General features: G+C 42.1%; 2 protein-coding genes across 15 annotated transcripts in view; one reads left to right on the top strand and one right to left on the bottom strand.

Annotated features, from left to right (window-relative positions):
- The window catches only part of LOC102982825 (folliculin-interacting protein 2), a 215,546-nt gene that overhangs the window by 147,085 nt on the left and 42,750 nt on the right, over positions 1-25,711 (top strand). For 3 of the 14 annotated variants that reach the window (XR_008617730.1, XR_003680425.2, XR_008617735.1), the window contains 4 exons: positions 209-357; positions 1,131-1,253; positions 6,637-6,774; positions 6,883-7,022. Coding sequence is in view for 7 of the 14 variants with exons in the window: in XM_028491568.2 (XP_028347369.1) it covers positions 6,883-7,089 (207 nt within the window). In the remaining 7 variants the exon portion in view is untranslated. Of the gene's footprint in view, positions 1-208; positions 358-1,130; positions 1,254-6,636; positions 6,775-6,882; positions 24,799-25,711 lie in introns of those variants that run through there. The other 11 variants (XM_028491570.2, XM_055085791.1, XM_028491569.2 and 8 more) reach the window with 10 other exon arrangements.
- The window catches only part of SPMIP2 (sperm microtubule inner protein 2), a 168,912-nt gene that overhangs the window by 11,477 nt on the left and 131,724 nt on the right, over positions 1-25,711 (bottom strand). The window contains exon 9 of the mRNA XM_055085793.1: positions 2,396-2,585. Coding sequence (XP_054941768.1) covers positions 2,396-2,585 — 190 coding nt within the window. The remainder of the gene's footprint in view (positions 1-2,395; positions 2,586-25,711) is intronic.

Consider the following 25,711-nt stretch of genomic DNA (forward strand, 5'->3'; position numbering starts at 1 on the left):
TTACCTTCCCCGAAGAGAATTTATGTAAAGCCGGGGGGGGGGGGGGCTTGAGTACTTAGTGAAGCGTCAGCCACAAGAACCCTGTGGGATGATCCAGAGGATGGACTTGGGGAACAAGTTTCTAAGGTATCTCTGGAATTAAGAAGAAAGCCTAAGCTGATTAAAAAGATTATTTTGAATGATACAGTATTTTGTTTATCTCTGAAAGGGAAGCGGTGTAACCAAGTGATCAGTTACCCTCACCAATGATGAGTTAAACTCACGTCAAGTGCCTCTTTGATGTGATACCCTGAGGATGACACAGCATCACGCACCTTGGGATTCCTGCCCAAAACACATCACCCGAGGAAACAGCAGGTAAACCTGAATGAAGAGGTGTTCTACAGAACTGGTCTGAATTGTTCAAGAATGTCAGTGTCATGAAAGACCAAGACTGAGGAGCTGTTCCTAATTGAAGGAGACTAGTGAGGTTTGAGGACTAAACGTAATACCTGGTCCTGGATAGGATCCTGGATCAAGGAAAATGACAAAGGACATCGTTGGGTCAATTAATAAAATTTGCTTATAAGCTATAGATTAGGTAATATTGTATCAGTGCTGAATTTCCTGAGTCTTATCATTGTACCATGGTTATGTGCGAGAACGTCCTTGTTCTTAGGCAACGCACCATGAATATTTAGGGGTAAAGCCAAACCACGTCTGCAACTTACCTTCAAATGGTTCAGTAAAAACCAATGTGTGTGTGTGTGTGTGTGTGTGTGTGTGTGTAGAAAGAACGCATTAGAACAAATAAAATGAACAACTGATGATTCTGAGTGAGGAGTGTATCAGTTCACTTAGTACTGTTCTTGTGCTCCTGCAAATTTGAAATCATTTCAAAATCAGCCTTTTAACAGATTTTTTTTAATGCACAAAGACATCTCAATTGGATTTAGTGAATGATAGATAGTAGGAGGAATTTGGGACGGTTTAATCCATGATCTCTCTAATCCTACACAAAATTAGTTCAGGTGGAAAATAACTAATCCAAGACTCCTTCACACACACTGCAATAAATCTCACGTCGACCCAGCTCAAAATTCAGACCACATAGGAATGTCAGCGGCTGAACGCTACCTTCTTCAATACAGAGCATCCCCGGGGCAGGACCTACCAAGGAGGACTTCCACGGCTCCTCGCAGAGTGTTTCAGAGGGATATACAATCAACTGTCAAACAGACATCTCCTGATGAACAGATCTCTGGCGACAGAGGGTAAGCAATATTCTAGGGCAGTGGCAAGATTCTCCAGCGGAGCAAGGAGCCTCTCTCCATGTAGGGAACAGGAGTCTCTGAGTATTTTCCCTTTTCTATCATGGAAGCTTGTCGTCACACTCAGTATTGAAATGCTGGCTGACTACAGAGTGGATTCGCTGTGGTATATTATGCAGAAGGACCTCAGGAAATAGTTGTTCATTTGAATACATGCTTATACACTCTTTACTTGACTCTCATGATAACTCTACAAAATATTCAGGACAGATACTAACATCCCCATTTTACTATTGAAAAAACCCACATCGGGAAATATGCAACTTGTTCAAGATTCCATAGATAGTAATGGGGAAAAAAACCTTGAATTTGAACTGGTATATTCTTACTCTGCTAGGCAGTCCGTGGGGTGTGTTTTTTTTTAAAAATAAATTTATTTACTTATTTATTTATATTTTTGGCTGTGTTGGGTCTTCATTGCTGCGCATGGGCTTTCTCTAGTTGCGGCGAGCGGGGGCTGCTCTTTGTTGCAGTGCGCGGGCTTCTCATTGCGGTGGCTTCTCTTGTTGCAGAACACGGGCTCTAGGTGCGCGGACCTCAGTAGCTGTGGCGCGTGGGCTCAGTAGTTGTGGCTCGTGGGCTCTAGAGCGCAGGCTCAGCAGTTGTGGCGCGCGGGCTTAGCTGCTCCGCGGCACGTGGGATCTTCCCGGACCAGGGCTCGAACCCGTGTCCCCTGCATTGGCAGGTGACTCTTAACCACTGCGCCACCAGGGAAGCCCAGTCTGTGGGGTTTTAAGAAGGGTTATAGATTTACCTCCACCTCACAGACTGAGAGTTTTCTCAGGTTTTGGAAACTGAGCAGAGGGCTGTGCTCTCCAGGTTAAACCATGTGATAAATAAGCGGTTCTAAGGACTGAGCCCCGCACCTCCTGTTTTCTGTAGCTATAAAATGGGAATAGTACCCACCCAGTCACTATAGAGACATCACTGTGGAAATCCAATATGAATTACAAAACGTTCTGATAGGTTGAAAGGAGCTATAAAACTGATTATTCATAGTATTGCTATTAAATAGCATTCTCTAATTCACACTTTAAAACAGCTTGACTTTTTCTATAATGATTCCGAGAAGCAAATGATTGTACCTCCTGCTCTTTTGGTAGCTTTGGTAGCTTAGGTGGTCTGGAAACTCTTGGCAGTGCTGCCTGGCTCTGCCGAAGGAGGATGGCCCTTTTGGAGTTTCTTTGATTGGTGTCCTCATAATCACCCATATGCCAGGCAATAAAACCACGACTGAAGCTGTCTTCTGCATCCATAATAGAAGGATTTGGTTGCCTGAAATAGGAACAAATTGGTTGGTTCTCAAATTGGAAAATTGTTAGAAATAAGGCCACCAGTTTTCAGATAGTTGAGATTTGTCTGCGTCTGTTGTGATTGTGATGATTTCTAGCCACGGAGCTTGGGAAAGCTAAGGCCCCGAGCCCTCAGCCAGTGTCCTGAGAAGCTTCCGGACTCTGCCCTTCCACTTACCTGGACATCCAGCTGCTGGAGATGCAGGGAACTACCTGCCCAGGTGGACACTTATCCAGGAAGCTTGTTGATGACATCACCCTGGTACCACGACTGCTCCCGGCATCCTTCAGAGCCGAGTAGGCAAGAGTCTGGGAATTTGGGGGCAGGCCGAGGCCTTTAGTTCTCCTGCAGGACACGCCTGTCGGGTTTGAGACTTCGGGGGATTCAGGGAAAAGCCAGCTTGGCGATGACAGACTCTGACTTTGGACAGTGCGTGGGAGGAAGGATCCAGGCTGCACTCTCCGTCCCCAGTACAATCACGGTCTCCGTTCCAACACCCCTTAATTAGAGTATTATCTGGGGACTGCTTCCCCATTGTAAAGGGCCAGGTCTGGGGAAAGGACAAGAAGGATCGTAGGATAAGGATTTGCCATCTCTTTTGGAAGGCTGTTGTCACCCAAGAGCGCTCGTGGGGCTTCTTACCTTCTTACTACCTTCATGTAAGAAGCAGACCTTCATTCTGTTTTATGGCCAAGTAATATTCCATTTTGTTTATCTGTTCACCAGTGGATGGATATTTGGGTTGTTTCCACCTTTTTTTCTACCTAGGACGAGAACTGTGGGGTTGTATGGTAATTCTATGCTTAGCTTTTTGAGAAACCACTAAACTGTTTTCCATAACAGCTTCACCATTTTACACTAACACCAGCAATGTATGAGGGTTCTAATTTCTCCACATCCTCATCAACACTTGTTATTGCCTGTCTTTTTTATTTTACCATCCAAGTGTGAAGTAGTATCTCATGTGGTTTTCATTTGCATTTCTCTAATAACTAATTATGTTAAACATCTTTTCATGGGTTTATTGACCACTTGTACATCTTCTTTGGAAAGCTGTCTATTCATATCTTTTGCCCATATTTAATTGGGCTATTTGTCTTTTATTGTTAGAGTTGTTAGTGTTCTTTATGTATTCTGCAAACAAGTTCCTTATAAAATATATGATTTGAAAATATCTTCTCCCACTTAGTCAGCTGTCTCTTCACTTTCTTGATGGTATCCTTTGAAACATAAAAATGCTTTAATTTCAATTAAGTCTCATTTGTCTGCTTTTTTCTTTTGACACTTGTTCTTTTGGTGTCATATCTAACAAACCATGGCCTATTCCAAAGTCATGAAGACTTACTCCTGTGTTTTCTTCTAAGAGTTTTATAGTTTTAGCTCTTACACTTAGGTCTATGATCATATTGAGTTAATTTTTATATATGGTGTGAAGAAGGGGTCCAACTTCAATCTTTTGCATGTGGATATCCCAACACCAATTTTTGAAAAAATTATTTTTCCATATTGAATTGTCTCGGCACGCTTGTTAAAATCAGATTACCATAAATGTAAGGGTTTATTTCTGGACTTTCAGTTGATCTATATGTCTGTCTTTATGCCTGTACCACACTGTCTTGATTACCTTAGCTTTGTAGTAAGTTTTGAAATTGAAAAGTGTGAGTCCTCCAACTTTATTCTTTTTCAAGATTGTTTTGGCTATTCTCAGTCCCTTGCATTTCCATATAGATTGTAGAATCAGCTTGACAGTTGTACCAAGACAGCTGATATCTTGATAGGGAGGGATTGCATGAATCCGTAGATCTATTTAGAAGGTATTGCCATCTTAACAGTATTAAGTCTTCCAATCCGTGAACACAGTGTCTCTCCATTTATTTGGGTCTTCTTTTCTTTCTTTCAATGATGTTTTGTAGTTTTCAGTTTATAAGTCTTAGACTTATTAAATTTATTCCTAAGTATTTTATTCTTTTTGATGCTATTATGAGTGCAATTGTTTCTTAATTTCAGATTTTTCATTGCTAGTATAGAGAAATACAATTGAGTTTTGTATATTTATCTTTTAGCTTGCAGTTTTACTGAACTCACTTGTTAGCTCCAATAGATTTTATAGAGATTCCTTACAATTGTCCATATACAAGATCATGTCATCTACGCAGTTTTACTTCTTCTTTTTTAATCTGGATGTCTTTTATTCCCTTTCCTTACCTGAGTGCCCTGGCTAGAATCTCTACTATAATGTTGAATAGACATAGTGTGAGCAAATGTCTTTGTCTTCTTCCTCATCATGAAGTGAAAATCAACTAGTCTTTCACTATTAAAAACAATGTTAGCTGTGGGGGTATTTTGTAGATGCCATTTGTCCGGCTAAAACTATTTTCTTCTGTTCTTAATTTGTTGAGTGTTTTTATCATGAAATAGCGTTGGATTTTTAGTCAAATGCCTTTTTGCATCTATTGAGATGATCATGTATTTTTTATCCTTCATTCTATAAATACACTGCATTACATTGATTGATTTTCATATGTTGAACCAACCTTGCATTCCTGAGATAAATTCCACTTAGTCGTAGTGTATAATCCTTTTTATTTGTTGCTGGATATAATTTGCTAGTATTTTGTTGAGGGTTTTTGCATCTGAATTCATAACAGATACTGGTCTGTAGTCTGGATCATTCATTTGCTAATCTCTACCTTTTGATTGGAGTGGCTAGTCCATTCACATTTAATGTAATTATTGATAAGATAGGATTTATATCTGTTATTCTGTTATTTGCTTTCTATATGTCTAATGGTTTTTTTGTTCCTGTTTCTCCATTACTGTCTTCTTTTGAGGTGAATAGATATTTTCTAGTATACTTTTTTAATTCCCTTGTTATGCCTTTTATTGTATGTTTCTGAGGGGTTTTTTAGTGGTTGGCATGGGGATTACAATTAATATCTTAATTTAAAATAATCTAATTTGGATTAATACCAACCTAATTTCAATCATATACAAGAACTTTGTTTCAATATAACTCCATTCTCTTCCTCCTTGTTTGTGTTCTTATTGTCATAAAAATTACATATTTCTAAATTATAAGCCCATCAGCACAGTTTTATAGTTATATAATTTTATGCAGTTGTCTTTTAAATCATATAGGAAAAAAAGAGTTAAAAACCAAAATACATTAATGCTGACTTTTTAATTTACCTATGCAGTTACCTTTGCCACTGGCTTGTTAATTATTTTGTGTATTTGAGTTACTGTTTATTGTCCTTTCGTTTCAACCTGAAGGACTCCCTTTAGCATTTAGTGTAGGGCAGGTCTTCTAGGGACAAAAATCTCTCAGTTTTTATCTGTAATGTCTTAATTTCTCCTTCATTTTTGAAGGATAGTTTTGCTGGATATAGAATTTTTTGGCTAACTTGTTTTTCTTTCAGCACATTGAATATATCATTCCACTGCTTTCTGGCTTTCATTATTTCTGCTGAGAATTTAGCGGTTAATCTTGAAGATCCCTTGTATACAATGACTCATTTTTCTTCTGCTACTTTCAAGATTCTCTCTTTGTCTTTGCCATTTGACAGTTTGACTATGATGTATCTAAGTGTGGGTCTCTGAGTTTATCTTACTTGGAGTTTGTTGAGCTTCTTGAATGTGTCAGTTATTGTTTTTCATCAAATTTGGGGTGCTTGTGGCCATTATTTCTTCAAATAGTCCTTCCGCCCCTTCCTCTCTTCCTCTTTTCCTTCTGAGATTCCCATTATGCTATGTTGGTACACAGTCTCAGAGCTCTGTTCCTTGTGCATTTTTTAAAAATTCTTTTTTCTTTCCATTTCTCGGAATGTATAATCTCAGTTGATCTATATTTAAGTACACTGATTCTTTTCTGATAGCTCAAACCTGCTATTAAGCTCCCATTGTGAATTTTTTATTTCAGTTATTGTACTTTTCAACTCCAGAATTTCTAGTTTTTTATATGTATGATTTCTATTTCTTTATTGATATTCTGTTTGTCAAGACCTTGTTCTCATACTTCCCTTTAATTTTTTAGACATGGTTTCTGTGAGAGGAGGGTCCGAGTTCAGTCCATCCCTTCCCTTCTGTTCCCAAGAAACTCTCTGTGCTCAGTACAGGATATGCTGGCAAGCTCACAAGTCACACTGCATGAAAAGAGCTCAGAGCGCAGTCAGTACGTACCTGTTCCCTTTATCTTGAGCATGTGTAAACTTTCTCAGAACCGCTTAGCTATGCATGTGTAAATGGCCCACAGGTACATCCCCAACTTTGTGTATTTCAGACTCTAAGGGGTAAGAGTTGGGGTCCTTCTACTATGGCACAGAGTGAGGTGAATGCAGCCACGCTGCCCACTGCAGCTGCCAAATGGACCCACGAGCCATGGGGGTCTGCCACACTGCAAGGAGATGGATCTTGTGTACTCTCTCCTCTTGAGGTAGGTAAACAATGTACCATTGGAGCCTGGATGCCTGTTGTCTGCTCTCAGTGACCTTGAGTCATGCACTGGTCTCTTCCCTGGCTGGCACTTACCTGCCTGTTAACTTTGGCCACACTCATGTTCTATTCTATCCTCTGGCACAGCCTAACCACCTACGGAAGCAGTTTCCCTTAGTATTTTGAGCATATTTGAAATACCTGACTTAAAGTCTCTGTCAGCTAAATATATCTGTGCTTCCTTGGAGACAGTTTCTATTGACCACTTTCTTTCCCTGTGTATCAGCCATACTTTCCCGTTCCTTTGTCTCATAATTTTTCTGTTGATAAATTGACATTTGAAATAATATACTGTGCCAGTTCTGGAAATGAGATTTTCTCCCTCTCCCCAGGGCTGTTGTTCCTGCTTGTTTTTTTTTTTTCTTTATGTTGTTGTTTTTTGTTGCTGTTTGTTTGTTTTTGGTGGTGGTGGTGATGTTGCTATTGTTTACTTTCCTGGACTAATTGTTTAAAGTCTGTCATGTGTGCCCCCTGAATTTTCTGCTTGGTTAGCTTAGTGATCAGCTAATGATTGGACAGAAATTTCCTTAAATGCCTCAAATCCATGTGTTTTCTGGTCTTTGTGTCTAGGCATACCTTCAGTGCCCCAGCAGACAGTTTACAACTCTGCCTTAGCCTTCGTTTCCTGCTTTCATGGAGCTTCAAGGTCAGCCAAAGGTCAGAGATTAGGACCTCCTGGGGCCTTGCCTGGGCATGTGCACAGCACTGCATGTGTGCACAGCCTTCTAGATTTCTAGGCATATGTTAGAGCTTTTTTTTTTTTTTTTTAAGGACATTTTTGGTCACCCTTAACCTTTATTATTATTTTTATTTATTTATTTATTTATTTATTTATTTATTTTTGGCTGTGTTGGGTCTTCGTTTCTGTGCGAGGGCTTTCTCCAGTTGCGGCGAGCGGGGGCCGCTCTTCATCGTGGTGCGCGGGCCTCTCCCTGTCACGGCCTCTCCCGTTGCGGAGCACAGGCTCCAGACGCGCAGGCTCAGTAGTTGTGGCTCACGGGCTTAGTTGCTCCACGGCATGTGGGATCTTCCCAGACCAGGGCTCGAACCCGTGTCCCCTGCATTGGCAGGCAGATTCTTAACCACTGCACCACCAGGGAAGCCCTGTTAGAGCTTTTTGAAATCCTCTAGAGACATGTCATTTCCCAATTTTTTCCTTAAAGATTTTTGGTCAGCTTCTTGTTTGCCCCAACTTGTATTGCCCTCCCCCCAGGCAACTGTGATATTAAATGATTATTGTTTTGTTTTTGTTTTTGTTTTTGTTTTTTTTGTGGTATGCGGGCCTCCCTCTGCCGCGGCATCACCCGTTGCGGAGCACAGGCTCCGGACGCGCAGGCCCAGCGGCCATGGCTCACGGGCCCAGCCGCTCCACGGCATGTGGGATCCTCCCAGACCGGGGCGCGAACCCGGTTCCTCTGCATCGGCAGGCGGACGCGCAACCACTGCGCCACCAGGGAAGCCCCATGATTATTGTTTTTGACGGGTGCTTGTGAGATAGAGATGTGCACACAGAGTCAGGTCAAATAATGACAAGCCCTGAGAATGAAGCTTTTCCAGGGATTTTCAAGACAGATTGAATAATGAAACAAACAAAAAGATAATCTACTGAATGGGAGAAAATATCTGCACATGATATGACCAATAAGGGATTAATATGCATCATATATAAACAGCTCATACAACTCAACATCAAAAAACAAACAACCTGATTAAAAAATGGGCAGAAGACCTGAATAGACATTTTTCTAAAGAGGAAATGCAGATGGTCAAAAGGTATATGAAAAGATGGTCAACATCCCTAATCAGGGAAATGCAAATCAAAACCACAATGAAATATCACCTCACACCTATCAGAATAGCCATGATTAAAAAGAACATGGTAATAAAGATGTTAAAAAAAGAACACAAATAACAAATGTTGGCAAAGATGTGGAGCAAAGAGAACACTGGTACACTGTTGGTGGGAATGTAAATTGGTGCAGCCACTATGCAAAACCGTATGGAGGTTCCTCAAAAAACTAAAAATAGAGCCACCATATGACTCAGCAATTCCACCCCTGGGCATATATCTGGAGAAAACTGTGATTCAAAAAGATACATGCACCCCAATGTTCATAGCAGCATTGTTTACAATAGTCAAGGTATTGAAGCAACCTAAGTGTCCATTGATAGATGAATGGATTAAGATGTGGTGTATATATACAATGGAATATTACTCGGCCATGAAAAAATGAAATTTTGCCATTTGTGACAACATGGATGGACTTGGAGGGCATTATGCTCAGTGAAATAAGTCAGACAAAGACAAATACTATCTGATGTCACTTATATATGGAATCTTAAAAAATACAAGAAATTAGTGAATATAACAAAAAAGGAGACTCACAGATATAGAGAACAAACTAGTGGTTACCAGTGGGGAGAAAGGGAAGAGGCAATACAGGGGTCGGGGGGGAGTGGGAGGTACAAACCATTAGGTATAAGGTGGGCTCAAGGGTGTACATACAACATGGAGAATATGGCCAATATTTTGTAATAACTGTAAATGGAAATTAACTTTTTAAATTGTATAAAAAATTTAAAAATTAAAGTTAAAAAAAATAAAGAGCTTGAGTTGAGATTTGAACCCAGCCAGTTACACAGACACAAAATCAAATATAACATTTCTCTGGGTAGGAAGCTTTTCAAGGCGCTTCAAACTCATGTTTCCCCTTCAGTGACTGGTCGACTGCTAGTTTTCACAGCTACCATGGTTGTGAGGCTATTGGTTTTTTCAAGGCTACCTTGAAACTGGAAAGAGAGGATGGGAATAGAGCAATTTTAATTTAAATTTAAAATGTCACAAAGATCGTGTTTCTTTCTAAGATTTAGCCATTTTTTCTTAAATACATGCTCCATGGATTATTGAAAGCATTTGTTCATTCATTTCCAATGTTTTGAAAAAGGTGATTTTGACAGTTTTTGCCACTGTTCTTATTTCTTTTATGGAGGAAATATATTTTTGGAGGTCCTTACTGCGCCGTTCCTGAAGCGGTTTCCAAACTGGATTATTTTAAAATGAAACAAAGACTCACTATTTAAGGAACAATCGTCTGTGCCTTCTGTTTCCACCCCATTTGCCCCTGCTCCAAATGCTGCTTTTGGTGTTGCTGTTACTTCACCGTGATGGTTCTGACCCCAGCTGACAGCAGCCTCCTTCCTGAGATCAAGTCATCTCTTTTCAGACTTTCTAGTAAGACTTCCAAGAAGCATTCGTGATTGTGGACACTGTCCTCCTCCTGGCTTTCTACTGGGCTTCCAAAGCTCTTTCTTTTTTTTTTTTTTTTTTTGTGGCATGCGGGCCTCCCTCTGCCGCGGCCTCTCCCGTTGCGGAGCACAGGCTCCGGACGCGCAGGCTCAGCGGCCACGGCTCACGGGCCCAGCCGCTCCGCGGCACGTGGGATCCTCCCGGACCGGGGCGCGAACCCGGTTCCCCTGCATCGGCAGGCGGACGCGCAACCACTGCGCCACCAGCGAAGCCCCAAAGCTCTTTTCTTTTATGTCTCTCCTCTTACTTCTCATATTACTTCATCTACTTTTCTTCTGGAATAATCTTTTGTTCTTTTGGCTCCTTTATCACTGGTATTCCCCAGGATTCCATCCTTGAGTCTCATCTCCCAAAACACAACCACCCATCTCCACATCGGGAAATAGCCTTTATATCTGATGATCCAACCAACATCAGTATACTTACGTGTAAATTTTTTACTTCCAGCTCTAAAAATCTAAGTACAAATTCCCAGCTTCTCACTGAACATAGTACCAGGACTCTTATTCCTAATAATGATAACTGTTTCTACCGTTCATTGAGATACATGAGGCTCCAGACACTATGCTAGTTGCTTGATATGTGTTACCTCTCTCTAATCTTTATTATAGTCCAACGTGATAGATGTCATTTCCTGCTTTTTACCTCTGAAGTTAGACTAGGTAATTTATCCAAGATCAAACAGTTAAAAAGCAGTAGAGCTGGGATTTGCACTCAGAGTTGTCTGATTCTAAACATACACAATTACCTCATCTGTAAAATGGGGATCATATTATAATACCTACTCTTTATAAGGACTAAATGAGTCAATACCTAGAAAGCACGTAGTATCTGGCCCATAGTAAAGATTCAATAAAACGTTGGCCATTTGTATTTTTATTACAGGTTGCTGCCTCTCAACTCATCCTCCCGTCTCCCTGTTTTCTCTCTTCCCCCAAATGGACCCTCCTCTTCCTGCACGTTCCCTTTCTCGTTCAACGCCATAACCGTTTCCCCAGCCACCCCGGCAGAGGCACATCAGAACTGCCTTGGACTTTCACATTTCCTCCATCCACCCACATTTTGTTGTTGCCCAGCCTTGTGGAACCTTTCTCTAAACCACCTCACCATCCCCGTCTCTCACTCGGGCTCCCATCGGTGTGACTATTCCAATTTTACTTAACTTGCCTTTCTTCTTCGGGCTCTCCTTTCTCTTCTGGGTTCCCGCCTTTTTGTGTGAGCTGGGCCCACAGGAGACTCCCGGGCGGCCACCTGGATTCATGACCCAACCATTCAATGATCTCTCAGTCTGTTGGCGAAATAACCAGCTTGAATTAATATGTTCACTTAAATTGATCAGAGCAGCTGATTCTTCTGAAGATTGACCTCCCGACAACAGTCTTGTCCAGGAGCAAAGCTTTTTCTACTGTTTGGACATCTGGGTTCCCTGTGGTTGAGTGAAAATTGTTCTAATAAGTGGTAAAATTACTGTCTTTTGGATTCCAACGTTAAGGAAACAAATCGCTAACTGTTTAAGCCCCAGTGAGTCAGTCTGGTTGCCTTATACATACCTGGCGACAGTTATTCCCTAGAGTTTCAATAGAGAAAGATGTGGAAACTTCCCTGCTGGGCTCAGCATTTTCCTCGCAGCACCGTAAAGTGATGTAACCCTGTGCATTTCTAGCCTGTGAAGAGGCCTGGGGCTGTAGCTGTAAAGCGACTTAAAAGCACCGCTACTTATTTCCCCAGCAAGCTAGTTCCCCTAAATGTTTGCTTTCTTGCAGGGTCACTGACTTCTGCTCTTTCCATTTCCACAAGTACTCAAAAGCCATTGAAGGCACAATGGACACTTTTGAGAAACACATTCCGAAACCATCTGGCAGGATCCTTGCTTTCTTGGAGAACAGGCCTTCTGTACAACATTTGCAGGAAAATAAGACCCCAGCTTTTTAAAGATCTCTGCATTTACGGTATAGTTCACACCTAAAGTCAGAATCTGCGACGGATACAATTAGGGCTTTCATGATGTTTAAAATTGTGTTTTTCTCTTCTGAACTGGCCTTCTGCATTGATGGAGTGGGTGTTACTGCTGACACTGGCAGCCACATATGTCCAATGATTTCAGAGACAGACAACAACCAGAGCCCAGGGTTCCTCCCGAGCACAGAGTCTGGAGAGGTCATATAAAGCATCATCCCCTGAGCCTTCTCAAGGGAACTTATCTTGGAGGGGTGGTGCCACAGAGGCGGACCTGGGGAGATTGGGGAGGCTGCAGGTCGGTGTTAGCTGTGTCATCATTCAGTTAAGTCAGACCTCACTTCTTACCCATTGACCTTCCTTCTCTCCCTGCCCTAGAGAATCATACGTGATGCCCTAGAGAATCATACGTGAGGACGTTGCATCTTGCTTTCAAAAGATACCGTCTTAATCCTAGGGTAACACTTACTTGATCCTGAATCAGCAGCTGTCATGGAGATGATTAAAAAGCATGAAATTATCTTGATGTTTCATGTTTGGACAAAGTGAGTGCACGACTATATTTAGCAATTTTTAAAATATAAGTTTTAATGCAACTGGAATTTATCCTAGGTTGTTTGTTGCCCAGGAGATTCTTGTTGAGTGGAAAGAGAAAGAGCTAAAAAGCTAGTTCTTAGTAATTCATACCCAAAGCTGCTTATAAAGACTTGTCTACAAGATGCTGACCTTCCTTCTTTAATGTGCAGTCTTCAAGATGCTGGGAAAATAAAGGTTCTACCTCTGAGTGATAACTTAACCAGTTTACAGTAAATGTCCAAGATTAAATGTAATTGAGTGATTAGGACAATGTGTGGTGAGGTACAGCCTCAAAGATGCAGAAGCCGCCTGCATGATTGGTCAAGTCTTCAGACAACAGGAGTCTGAACCCGAGTTTTTTGAACAGAGATTAGTATGTGTTCATCCGTGTCCCAGGTCCCTGGAGACCACGCAGAAAGCTAACAGTCTATGTAAGATAGACACATGGCATTGGGACCAAAACATCAGTGCATGAATACACAATTGCTTATTTACCTCTGTACCTGTCAACAGCTACTAAGAAGTTATTTGATTGCAATAAACTTCCAACGTTAATCATTCATGATGAAATGCAGAAGAACATTTTTATGCCTGTTTGAATCTTTTACTCTTGTTTAGTAGTTCTCTCCTTACCCAAATAACAAAAATGCCTACGATCAGTTTTACATCACTAACAATTTGAAAACAAACTTATTAAATGGGTCTGCATATCTACGGGCACAAACTATTTTGCAAAGTAGATATAATTATTTATATTGATAAACAAAACTGTGTGATTCACATTAGCATGAAACATACCACCTCAAGGATGCAAATGAAATTGCTTCCCAAAGAAATGTTGGGGAAAACACAAGAGGTGCATCCCCAAATTGCCAGTGTAACTATTTCAGACATAAGAACATTGCTTGAATGCTATTTTTAAAAGACAGAAAGAGATAACTAAATGTAAGAATATTTATTTTTCCTTTAAGTAGAAAAAAACCCACTCTCTTGGGCTCTCTTCTAGAAGGAGAGCATCTAAGGCTTGTGCAGTTCTGTAAAATTACACACACCATATGCTTCAGACCTCGAATTGTGATTATTTTGATTTGATTTACTGCTTTTATTCCATAGGAAACACAACCACTTTATTTGAAAGACTTGTTAAATATTCTACCACTCTGCTGGAGTAAAGAATTTATTGGCACGAGAGAGGTCTTGCATGACCCTCAGTGGACAAACACTTCTTCATTGCTTTGCCAGATTGTCTTCCCCGAGCTCCAGGATGTGGAGCTCATGGCTGGTTGCCCTTATGGATGCCAGCTGGGCTTCCAGTCACCCGGGTCATGCCATCGAAATCAAACCTGTTGTCTTCCTGTGCCTAATAACACACTCCACGAGGTTCTTGTTGCCAAGAGTTGGTCCACAACGTGGACATACACAGAGGAGTTTACTGATTTTCGTTCAGCATTTTAAATGATTTATATGAAGTGACTTATCACTTGTGCTCACTCAGAAGCAGCTGTCCAAAAGCTTTCAGCAATGCAGCATGTTCGACTGTCTGGGGTCACCTGTGAGGAATGTTGAATGGAATTCCTGATGTTGCTGGAGATATGGGCGATTTTTTGTAGGACATCCAGGAAGTCCTGCCAGTTTCAGCAGCACGGGGCATCTCTCCATGCTGGTGCTTCCTGGGTGACACTTGCTTGTTTTGCATCCAGATCAGAAGACCACAAGAGGAAGAAAGGGCAGCAACATGTATTTCAGCTGCGTGGCAGCAATCCTGGGGAAGGCTGGTAGGGAGAATATAACAGTACTGACTCAATTTAGTTTTGGACATGCTTATCTATCCAGATGGTGAAGCCTGACCTTCATTAACTAAGGATAAAGTTGATACAATTTCGTCTTAGTTCCTTTGGAATCTAAGGATATAGAAAATTAGACAAAATGGTTCAAAGAGCCTCAAGGACCCATCATCATCTTCAAACGCTATCAATTTATAGTCAGTCTTATTGAATCTCTATCTTACTTACCAACCCTCCCTCTGCCAAGACGTCAGCTCTCAAAGATGTAAAAACTCTTTTTGCTAACAATATCACAATGCCATTATTTCTCCTAAAATTTTAATACTTTCACCAAATATTGAGCATTCAAGATTCTAGCTAGCTCATCAATGTTATGACTTTTTTATCAGCCTGTTTGTTAGAAACAGAATCCATGTAAGCTTCACACCTGTAATTGCTTAAGGCTTTCAAGTTTCCTTTAATTCATAGGTTCTCTTCATATCTATTCTCCTCTACCCCCCTCCCTCCCCTCCTCCCCTCCCTCCTCATCCTTCTCCTTCTCGCTATCTGTTGAAGCCACACAATTTCTATAAAAATGTTGTTTCCATTTGTCCTATGAAATTTCCCACATCTGACATCTCCAAGTCGTCATTTAACATTTTCTGCCGTCATCTTATTTCCTATACAGTGTTGGTTGGATTTAGAGGCTTGATCTAAGTCAGGCTGGGTTTTGGGGGCAAGAGCACCATGTTAGTTTGCTAGGGTTGCCATCACACAGTGCTGCAGACAGGCGGCTGAAGAGCAGAAATGTACCGCCCACCATTACAGAGGCTGGAAGTCCGAGATCTAGGGGTCGGCAGGGCTGGTTTCTCCTGAGGCCTCTCTCCTTGGTGTGTAGACGGCCGTTTTCTCCCTGTGTCTTCACATGGTCTTTTCTCTCTGTGTGTGTGTGTGTTCAAACCTCCTCTTCTTATAAAGACACCAGTCAGATTGGATTAGGGCCAACCTAATGACCTCATTTTAATTTAATCACCTCTTTGAAGACACTTTCTCCAAATGCAGTCACATTCTGAGGTACTGGGGGGTTAGGACTTCAACACAGGAATTTCAGGAGTGAACAAGTCAGTCCATGATAACTTTCCAGGTAGTTGTGTGCCTTTCCATCAAGACGTTTACAATATCGGATCATTTGTCTTTTTGTGGGTTTGGCAGCCGCTCATGATCAATGTCTAGATTCATTCGAGTTTGCAAAGTGGTGATATCCTAATTCTGTTGTTACTTCTTTATGTATTAGCTAGATTCCTTTTTTTTTCTTTTTTTTAAGTTGATTCATCTTCTCTTTGGTTTGCAGTGATACAGTTTGTATTAGAAAGGTGGAATTAATATTTGATTCTTTTCGTTTATTTACTCATTTTCAAAATAATAGGTTGGTTCATTGGAATCCTCCAATGTGATCAATTTGTTGAGGCTTTTTAACCGACACTGTGAACTCATGGATGTTCACGTCTCTGTATATGAAGGTGTGATTTATATTAATCCACTGCAGTTATTACCTTTCCCTCAAGTTGTCCTATATTGGGCCAGTGGGAGTCTCTGCAAATTTGGCTTCCAAGTCCCTCAGACAGGACTGCAGTAGTCTTGGAGAGCTTCCTTATCTGGTATGGCATGATGTGCCAGGCTCATGTTTTCCATTTCCTCTCCAGATCCAAGAAGCTCCAGTTCCTTTTAGTGGAAAAGGTGTTTGAAGAGCAGAATCTGAGCACTAGGGGAGCTCACAGCTACCGAGTTGATTTCTACATCTAGGCCTTTATTTATTTATTTATTTTTAAATTTTATTTATTTATTTTTGGCTGCGTTGCGTTTTCGTTGCTGTGCGCAGGCTTTCTCTAGTTGCTGCGAGCAGGGGCTACTCTTCCTTGCTGTGCGCAGGCTTCTCATCGCGGTGGCTTCTCTTGTTGCGGAGCACGGGCTCTAGGTGCGTGGGCTTCAGTAGTTGTGGCATGTGGGCTCAGTAGTTGTGGCGCATGGGCTTAGTTGCTCCTCGGCATGTGGGATCTTCCCGGACCAGGGCTCAAAGCCGTGTCCCCTGCATTGGCAGGCAGATTCTTAACCACTGCGCCATCAGGGAAGTCCTACATCTAGGCCTTTATGGTGAGTAGAACTATGAACCAGATGTATGTAAACATCCATCATCATACATATATGTACATATATAATTCCAATCAAATTCAGGGTTTGCTTTATCTTCCCATCTGTCTTTCCTCTTTCCCACTCCAAGAATCCTGGTCTCAACCACAGCAGGAATGATTAAATAAGAACCCCACATTGCTGCCCATTTGCTTTCACACACGACACACACACAACAAAGTCAGACTCACACAGCTAACAGGCCCACCGAGCTTTTTGCAGCTCTTTTTGTCCTTAGATTTGTACTCACATTACTGTGCTTTAAAATCCCTGGGAATATTTCCCTCTCTGTGGGTGAAACCATCAACTGGGTACATATTTAGGGGTTTTTTTCATTTTATATTTAAATTAATTTATTTTATAAATAAGAACTAAGATATAAGGTACATGTCTTATATGTCTTACATAAGGTAAGACACGCACATGCTTTCAAAGCCAAACCAAGTGTGGCGCCAGCAGTGCTTTCCTGTTTTTCTCGTCGCCCTATGTGTCTAAGCCAGAGAAAGGGTTGGGTTTGTGTGGTGGCGGATTTGGAGGAGGAGGTGATGCGTGAATCGTGTCTTACTGAACAGCTGCAAAGAGTGACTCCGATTCTGGGAGAATCTGTCTCGAAGGCCTTAGGGAAGAAAACATTTGTTCTGCCACCCACCATGTAATTCTTCTTTGAATTTTAATGAGTTAGCCTTTAGGCTGCTAGACAGAAAACAGCCGCTGTGTTCTGTTTAAACTCTGTCATCTTTCTACTTTGCTGTAGAGGCTAGAAATGAGAAGTTTTTGTCAAATATATGGTTATGTGCTCCAAAGTAGTTCGTCTGGATCTGTGAAGTTCCATCTCGTGATAACATCTTGGAATCTAAATATAGCAGTATTATCTAAAATAGATAAGCAACAAGGATGTATTGTACAGCACAGGGAAATTCAGCCATTATCTTGTAATAACTTTAAATGCAGTATAATCAATAAAATTTTGAATTACTTTGCTATACACCTGAAACTAATGTAATATTGTATATCAACTATACTTCAATAAAACAATAAAGCATAGTGTAAAAAAAAAGATAAGTATATTTTTTAAAAATAAAACAAATACAGGAGTTTTAATGGAAACAAAATTAATTAATTAATATAACTGTTCTAGATGCCAACTCCCACCGATCCTTCAAGCTCAGGGGACCTTATGGAGCCTTCCTGATGTCTCCCCAAAGTTTAGATTCCCCGACATCTGTTTCCATGACACCCGCTAAAATACTCCTATTGTAATAGGCATTGCACTTAGTTGTTACACTTTAAGTATCTAAAACACCAAGCATGGTGCCAGGCACAAACAGGTCATCCACAAATATTGGTTTATTTAATATTTCTATCACTGCATCCAAATAATATACTCCAGTATAATTATTCATTTAGGTGTCTCTTTCCCCCAACTATTCGATAAACGTTTTGAGGGCAGGAACTGTGTCTTCCTTCCTCGGTGCCACACTTGTCCATAGTTTGGCTGGAATAAAGAACAGAAGTGATACTATTGAACGTAGAATTAGAATAATAGAGGATAAACCCAGTATCCTCTTGAGGATCATATTATAAGGATGAGGCCACCTTTGAAAGTGATGAATAGCATCCTCATAAACTCTCAACTGCTGCTGAATGCTACAGTCTGAACTCTGTACCCTCAGACCATAAAAACATAATGTGAACGCTCCAGTATATTCTATACATATTTTATCTATTTATTTTCCTCTTTTGGCTGCATCAGGTCTTAGTTGCAGCACATGGGATCGTCGTTGAGGCATGCTCAGCACGCGGGCTTCTCTCTAGGTGTGGCGTGCAGGTTTTCTCTTCTCTAGTTGTGGTGCACGGGCTCCAGAGCGTGTGGGCTCTGTAGTTTGCGGCACGCGGGCTCTCTCACTGAGGTGCGTGAGCTCAGTAGTTGTGGCATGCAGGCTTAGTTGCTGTGTGGCATGTGGGATCTTAGTTCCCCGACCAGGGATCGAACCTGCGTCCCCTGCATTGGAAGGCGGATTCTTTACCACTGGACCACCAGGAAAGTTCCATATTCTATCCATATTTTATTATTTCACTTTTAAAGCAGTTAATTGTTTAGTCCACCTGGAATTTATTTTATTGTATGTTATGAGAAATAGATGTAATTTTACTTTCTCTAACAAGTTAGCCAGCTGCCCCAAATCCAGTTTTTCTGATCCAGGCAAATAACTCTTCTACGGAAAGACCGGATAACCTTGCTGATATGAACATGTGGTTTCCAGCCCCAAGAGGGTCTTCTGTACTCAGAACAGCGATCTTCTCACATATCCTTGTGCACATCTTTCTAACCCCTCCAGCAGCTACCCTGCACCTTCCTTGTTTCCTCAAGACCTACTCACATCTCACTCCCATAACTTTCATTTGTCCTCCTAGGACAACGCCTCGTACAATACTTCATGGACCACTGAATGGTACACTTAAAAATGATTAAAATAGTCATGTTAATGTTACGTATATTTTACCATCATAGAGAAAAACCCACACAGAAAGACTTCCTGGAGAACACCGAGGCTGTCAGGCCTAAGCTCCTTCACCCACCGCCACCAATGCAGACCACACACTTAGGTACAAGCACATCTCCAGCTGTGTAGACAAGGAAGTCCATCTCCTTCCTCCTGGCCTCTGGGAGGGAGGGAGTCTTCCTCCTCCTCCAGGGCCTCCCTCGGGCCCACGGCTGCATCAGCACTTTCCTGAGACCAGGGCCCCACAGCCCTCAGCCCTTCTCTGGATAATGTTTCTCACATCCTAACAAAGCCTACCCTTGGCCCCTCATGCCACTAGTTACTATTTACATTTTCTTCATTTCTTAATCAAAAATTTTCAGAACTGAAACCGTGTACAAGCCCCCGTGTCCCCGTCCTTTGAAGTAAAAGGCTTTTGCTTTAGCCTCCCAGGTCTCCCCTGAGTCTCTAAAGGCTGCTCCAGACTTAATGATTAGGAATGTGAAGATGTAGAAACAAAGAACAGCTGTTGGGCGGGGGAACTACCAAAAATTTAGACTGTAAATCCACCACATGGCAGAATCACTGAACTCCCAGTTCCCTGAAAGATACAGATAAAAGCCCAACACACAGTCCTCAGTTGTTTCTACAGGAAGCAGACCCACCAGATGAAAAGTGCTGACCACAAGCACATAGACCCTAAGCCGTCTGAAACCAGAAGGTTGATGATACTTGAAACTTCACCTTGATGCCAACCAATCTGAGAACTGTGCATGAACTGATCACACACCCTGCAGCCCCTCCCTCACACGGCCTTTAAAAACCCTCCCTGAAAGCCATCGGGGAGTTGGGGTCTTTTGAGCATGATCTGCCCATTCTCCTTGCTTGGTGCCCTGCAATAAATGCTGCACTTTCCTTCACCACAACCCGGTGTCAGTAGATTGGCTTTACTGCATGTGGGCGAGTGGACCCAAGTTTGGTTCTGTGACAAAACGACAGCTTGTACTTGTGACTTCACCCTCCCCCCACACCCAATCACACCCCACCTGCCATATATCTGAGCTTCCATCCCTCGTTTCCTTCTCCATCTCACAAACCGTTCTCATTGTCCTGTTCTCACCTGGGTCTCTGATGCCTCTTGTCTACTCTCTTCATGGATGTTTTTCGGGTCACATCTCCTTTCGCTCAGCACGGTGCTCCTGGTTCTCCGCTGCTCCTGCCCATCTTCTTTCAAAGCCCTTCTCCTTCCTTCCAACAATCAGAGTCCCAACGCCCTACAGTTCTCTTATTTCTCTGGTCTTCTCCCTTCTCATCCACACCTGTATTTTTGAATACAACCCAACTACGATGACAAACTCCCAGCACACATTTCACACGTTTGTCTCTCTGCTTGTTACTGGGGACTTCAGATCCACCTGAGCTCATCACCGCATCACTGTTAAAGGGACATCTTGCTCATGTGTGGTCTCAGTCGGTCCACTCTCCATCCAGTTATGCACGCAAACTGGAAATTGGGAATTGCCACTGCTTCCATCATTAGGTTCATCCCCCACACCCAGTACCTAAGTCCTGCCAAATTTACACTCCTTGATAATCTGAAACCTGTTTCCCCTGTCCACCATGCCTCCCATTCCCCTAGATCGCCACCATTCTCCTCTAGTAGACACCTGCCTGTCCCCATCTCCACTGATTTCCCCGCTCATGCCCACCCTCTACCCAAAATGTAAGCCCGACTTCATCACTTTGGGTACCGTGTAGAAGGGTGGGTGAGTCAACTGTAAGACCCCTCTTGGGGCTCCCATACTCTGGAGGTGAGAACTCAAGAGTGAACTCTTCCTGGTCTGGCTCCTGACGACTGCCCTGGTCCCACCTGTCCCTGGACCAGTGTCCACCACACGTTTGGATCCAGCAGCACTGCAACATTTACTGCACCAATCACAACTATTTATCACTTCCGGACTTTGGTACTGATGCCTGCTCTTATTAAAACACTCCTTCCCTCCTCATCCTTTGTTACCTAACCTCACCTTTCAGACCCCTCTACAGAGAGCCTCCCTGCCTCTTCTCCTCACCCCTGTGCTTGGTTATATGCATAATACCCGGCGTGGCTCTATCATTCCTCTGTCCACGTGTCAGAATTATTGATGTGTCTGTTTTCCCCACTACACTAGGGGCTGCTTGATGGAAAAGGACAGCACTCCAAAAGGATTGACTGATTAACTGACTCAATAAACGAGTGGCCCAATTAAAGGCTATGAACCAAAGTGGTCAGAAAAGGGTATTTCCTCTTCTTGGAATATCAATGGGACTATTTAATTTGGAATAAAATGAATTTCAAGAAAAATGCCAATGCTGAAGAAAAACTTTCCTTCTGACTATTAATAATTTCAAAACACACACGCTACAGGGACTCCTGGATTTTTTTTTTTTCATAGTCTTCAAATATCCCATCTGAGCAATGCACCTCTCTGCCCCATCTCTGTGCTCCATGAACGTTTGGGGAAATGCCCCAATCATGAAACTAATGGTAACATTGGTGAGAAATGATGTGCCAGATGATAAATCCACCACCACTAAAAGCTAAAGTCTTTCCAAACTCAAATTGTTTGAAGTGGTTTGACCCTTACCAGGAAAACAGAAGGGGAAAAAGTTTTTAGATGATCATTTTTTTAAAGCAGAAAGCAAATAATATATCTCCAAAGAGTCCAGTGCCCTTAGACAAAATTTTATGGAAAAGGATAGAATTAGAAGTAATCTATTTTGAGGTGATAGTGTTAAAGAAGGAATAGAAAGCCTTAAGAAAGTGGCGAATCCTACGATCATTTTGAGACTTTCTTAGGAAAGAAGCTAGCCTCCTGTGTGTCAGATCCATGCTGGATGCCTTACACACTCACACTTCATCCTCGAGACAGCCCCATGAGATAGGTGTTACTATTTCCCCTTTTACCGCAAACTGAGGTCCGAGAGCATCTACGTTTCACAAGATGGAGGAATTTTTGCCCAACTCTGTCAGCTGCAGAAAACCTGGCATTATGAGCAGGCTTAAAAGAACAAGTGAAAGAAATAGTGAAAAGCAGAGAGAATGGTAAAAGGTGCACGTCAAATGGACTGTGTGATTATTGTTCTCTTGCTTCATCTGGTCATGTAGACAGATGGAAGCCACATGATATCATTGATCTTTTGTAAACCACTTCCATAGATGTTGGTAATGAGGTAAGAGATACAGGGGCCTCGGGTTAACCTGCTGCAGCCAGTTTCATGCTGACCCTTTGAGATAAACTATCAACAGGAACGACACGCCCTGATTGGGTGAAAGACAAAGCAGCCCACCGCAGCCTCCTCATTCTTGTGGTCCAGAGGACTTCCCAGCCTGACACATGCACAGAGGGGGTCCCAAGTCATCCTCTAGTAATCTGGGCTGCGTTGTAATATCATTATAGTACCATTAGCATTGCGATTTTGACCCGCTCCCCCCATGGGTTTCGCTTGGACGCTCACAGGAAAGATTCAAAACGGTGCCTGGTGGAAGCCCAAATAAGGAATTGCAGATGATGTGATCATAGGGGAGGGAAAGAGGAGTCACCCTCATCTAAACCCCATATTAACAACCTCAGCTGCCCCTGTAAGGTACACCTCACTCTGCAAGTTTGCCCCTGTGCTCTCCCACACGTACTGTGCTTCTAATAAATGCTGGGCCTGCTTTGCAATCTTGGTGTCTTTGTTGAACTCTTTCTTCCGAGAAGACAAGGACCGAGTTTCACCAAAAACAGTAATATAAGCATGTTCGAAATGACCACGGTTGGGGCATGTCTATGGCTTTGAAAAATTGAATCTATAATAGCAAAATAAAACATTGCAATCACCTGTAACACACCTTGTCCTTGTTTTTCTGCAGTCTTCAGCACATAAACTGTTTTTGCCTGGGCCTAACATCTGTATTGGATTGCAGGCCATGCTTGGATTTCAAGACCATAACCTATTCCTTTAGAACCAGCAGCTGTTCTTTCGGAGACCCTGTCTCCTGAAACAGGCCCTGAGAGCTACCGTTCTGACATCTGAAATGCTGAGAAAGGGAAGATCATAGGCCAGTGAATTGCGAGTGCCTCTTTCTTACACACTTCAGGCTTCAGTAGTTTTCGGAAGTTCCACGGAGGGTACTTTGCCGTGAAGGGCCCCGTTCTGACATGAACTGAATTTTCCCCACCTGGACATCAAGTGATCAACCAGGAAGTTTTCTTCTTAAGAATAAAAGCAGGGCTTCCCTGGTGGCGCAGTGGTTGGGAGTCCGCCTGCCGATGCAGGGGACACGTGTTCGTGCCCCGGTCTGGGAGGATCCCACATGCCGCGGAGCAGCTAGGCCGGTGAGCCATGGCCGCTGAGCCTGCGCGTCCGGAGCCTGTGCTCCGCAGCGGGAGAGGCCACAACAGTCAGAGGCCCACATACCGGAAGAATAAAAGCACTGACTCTTCTTTCCCTGGCTTTCCTTTCAATAACAGCTGTATCATATCCTTCTGCTATAAATGCCCCATCCTGGGATGAGGAATATGTACTCAGTCAACAAGAAACATTTACGTGCAGCCTGTGTTTCTCCATCTGGTACCTCCTACAATGAAATGATCAGTCAGACATTAGGCTGTTTCTGTCCTGTCTCTCCTGATGGAATATGAGGAAGGCAGGAATCATCTGTCTTGTTCACTCCTGAATCCCCGGGCCTAGCACGGTGCCTGGCATGGAGTTGGCAGTTGGATATTTACTGAAAGAATCAATGGGCCTCCGCTATCTGTGTGGCACCACAACAGTGACCAGCAAGGGAGTTCTGCGCTGACCCTCCTGCACCTGAGCTTCCTGAGAGCCCCGCCCCGACACTACAATGATGGAGAGGCGGCTGGGGAAGGAGGCTGCGGGGGAGGGTCCAGGGGAGGAAGTACAAAGGCGGTTTTTAGGTAACTAGCCAAAAGGAGGAACAGGTGCTGATGATCTCAAAAAATACAATGGAATACTACTCGGCCATTAAAAAGAGTGATGTAATGCCATTTGCAGCAATTATGCCAATTGCAGAGATTATCATACTAAGTGAAGTAAGTCAGAGAAAGACAAATACCATATGATATCACTTGTATGTGGAATCTAAAATATGACACAAGTGAACTTATCTACGAAACAGAAACAGACTCACAGACATAGAGAATGGACTTCTGTTTGCCAAGAGGGAGGTAGGTAGGGGAGGGATGGCCTGGGGGTTTGGGCTTAGCGGTTGGAAACTATTGTATAGAGAATGGATAAACAACAAGGTCCTACTCTACAGCACAGGGAACTATATTCAACACGCTGTGATAAAACATAATAGAAAAGAATATGAAAAGGAATGTATATATGTGTATAACTGAATCACTTTGCTGTACAGCAGAAACTACCACAACATTCTAAATCAACTGTACTTCAATAAAATAAATTTCTGATAAAATTGTAAATTTTGCTCCTTAAGGCTCACTGGAATCCCTCCAATGTGCCGGTCACCGACAGCCTTAAAAATAGAAAGTTGTCAAGATTTATGGATTTATGTTTTGAGGAAAACAACTCCAAGAAAAAAGCAAGCATTTATGTACCAATACACTTTTAAATAGTGGGTGTCATTAAGTCTGTGCTAGTTCAACAACTGGCTTTGGCAGTATTTCATTATGAAATAAAACAGGCAATTTTCTACACAACCCTTAACTAATGCCAAATACAGGCACACCTTCTACCTTTCTGAATAAACAGAAAGCCCAGTTTATTCAGGTCAGTGCTTATTTCTTTAGTACTGAAAGTCCTAGTTTTAGAAATATTTTCAACTTAGGACCCTAACTACTAAAACTCTAGTTGACTGAGTTTCTATTTCTCCCACTTTATAATTAATTTTCAATTTTATCAAGATACAATGCTTGTACATTGCACATAATGTAGTGCTAATTTTTTTCCATTTTAATGCAATCATTTAGGTACATGTACATAATACATATAAATAGTACTAAAGTGAATATTGTGAAGAGTACTCTATATAAGTACAACTGTAATTTATATAATATTGTACAGCAACTATACTTCAACAAAATATATAAATAATAAATAAATAAATAGTACTAAAATGCTTATAATTAAAAATACTCCCTGCCTCTCCCTGCTCCCTGTCCCAACATTCTCTTCTCCAAAAGTACCCACTTTTAGCTCATTTGCTTCTTCTGGAACTTCACCCTATATCTGTACACAGTAAATGCCCCCTGGAGAGATGCCACTTGCCCTGTTCCTCCTCTGGGCCCCTGTACAGCCACATTCCTGGTTCTCTCCATTACCATTTTGGGAATCCCC

The sequence above is a fragment of the Physeter macrocephalus genome, chromosome 7 (assembly GCF_002837175.3).
Source record: "Physeter macrocephalus isolate SW-GA chromosome 7, ASM283717v5, whole genome shotgun sequence".
In the NCBI taxonomy this organism is placed as follows: domain Eukaryota; kingdom Metazoa; phylum Chordata; class Mammalia; order Artiodactyla; family Physeteridae; genus Physeter; species Physeter macrocephalus.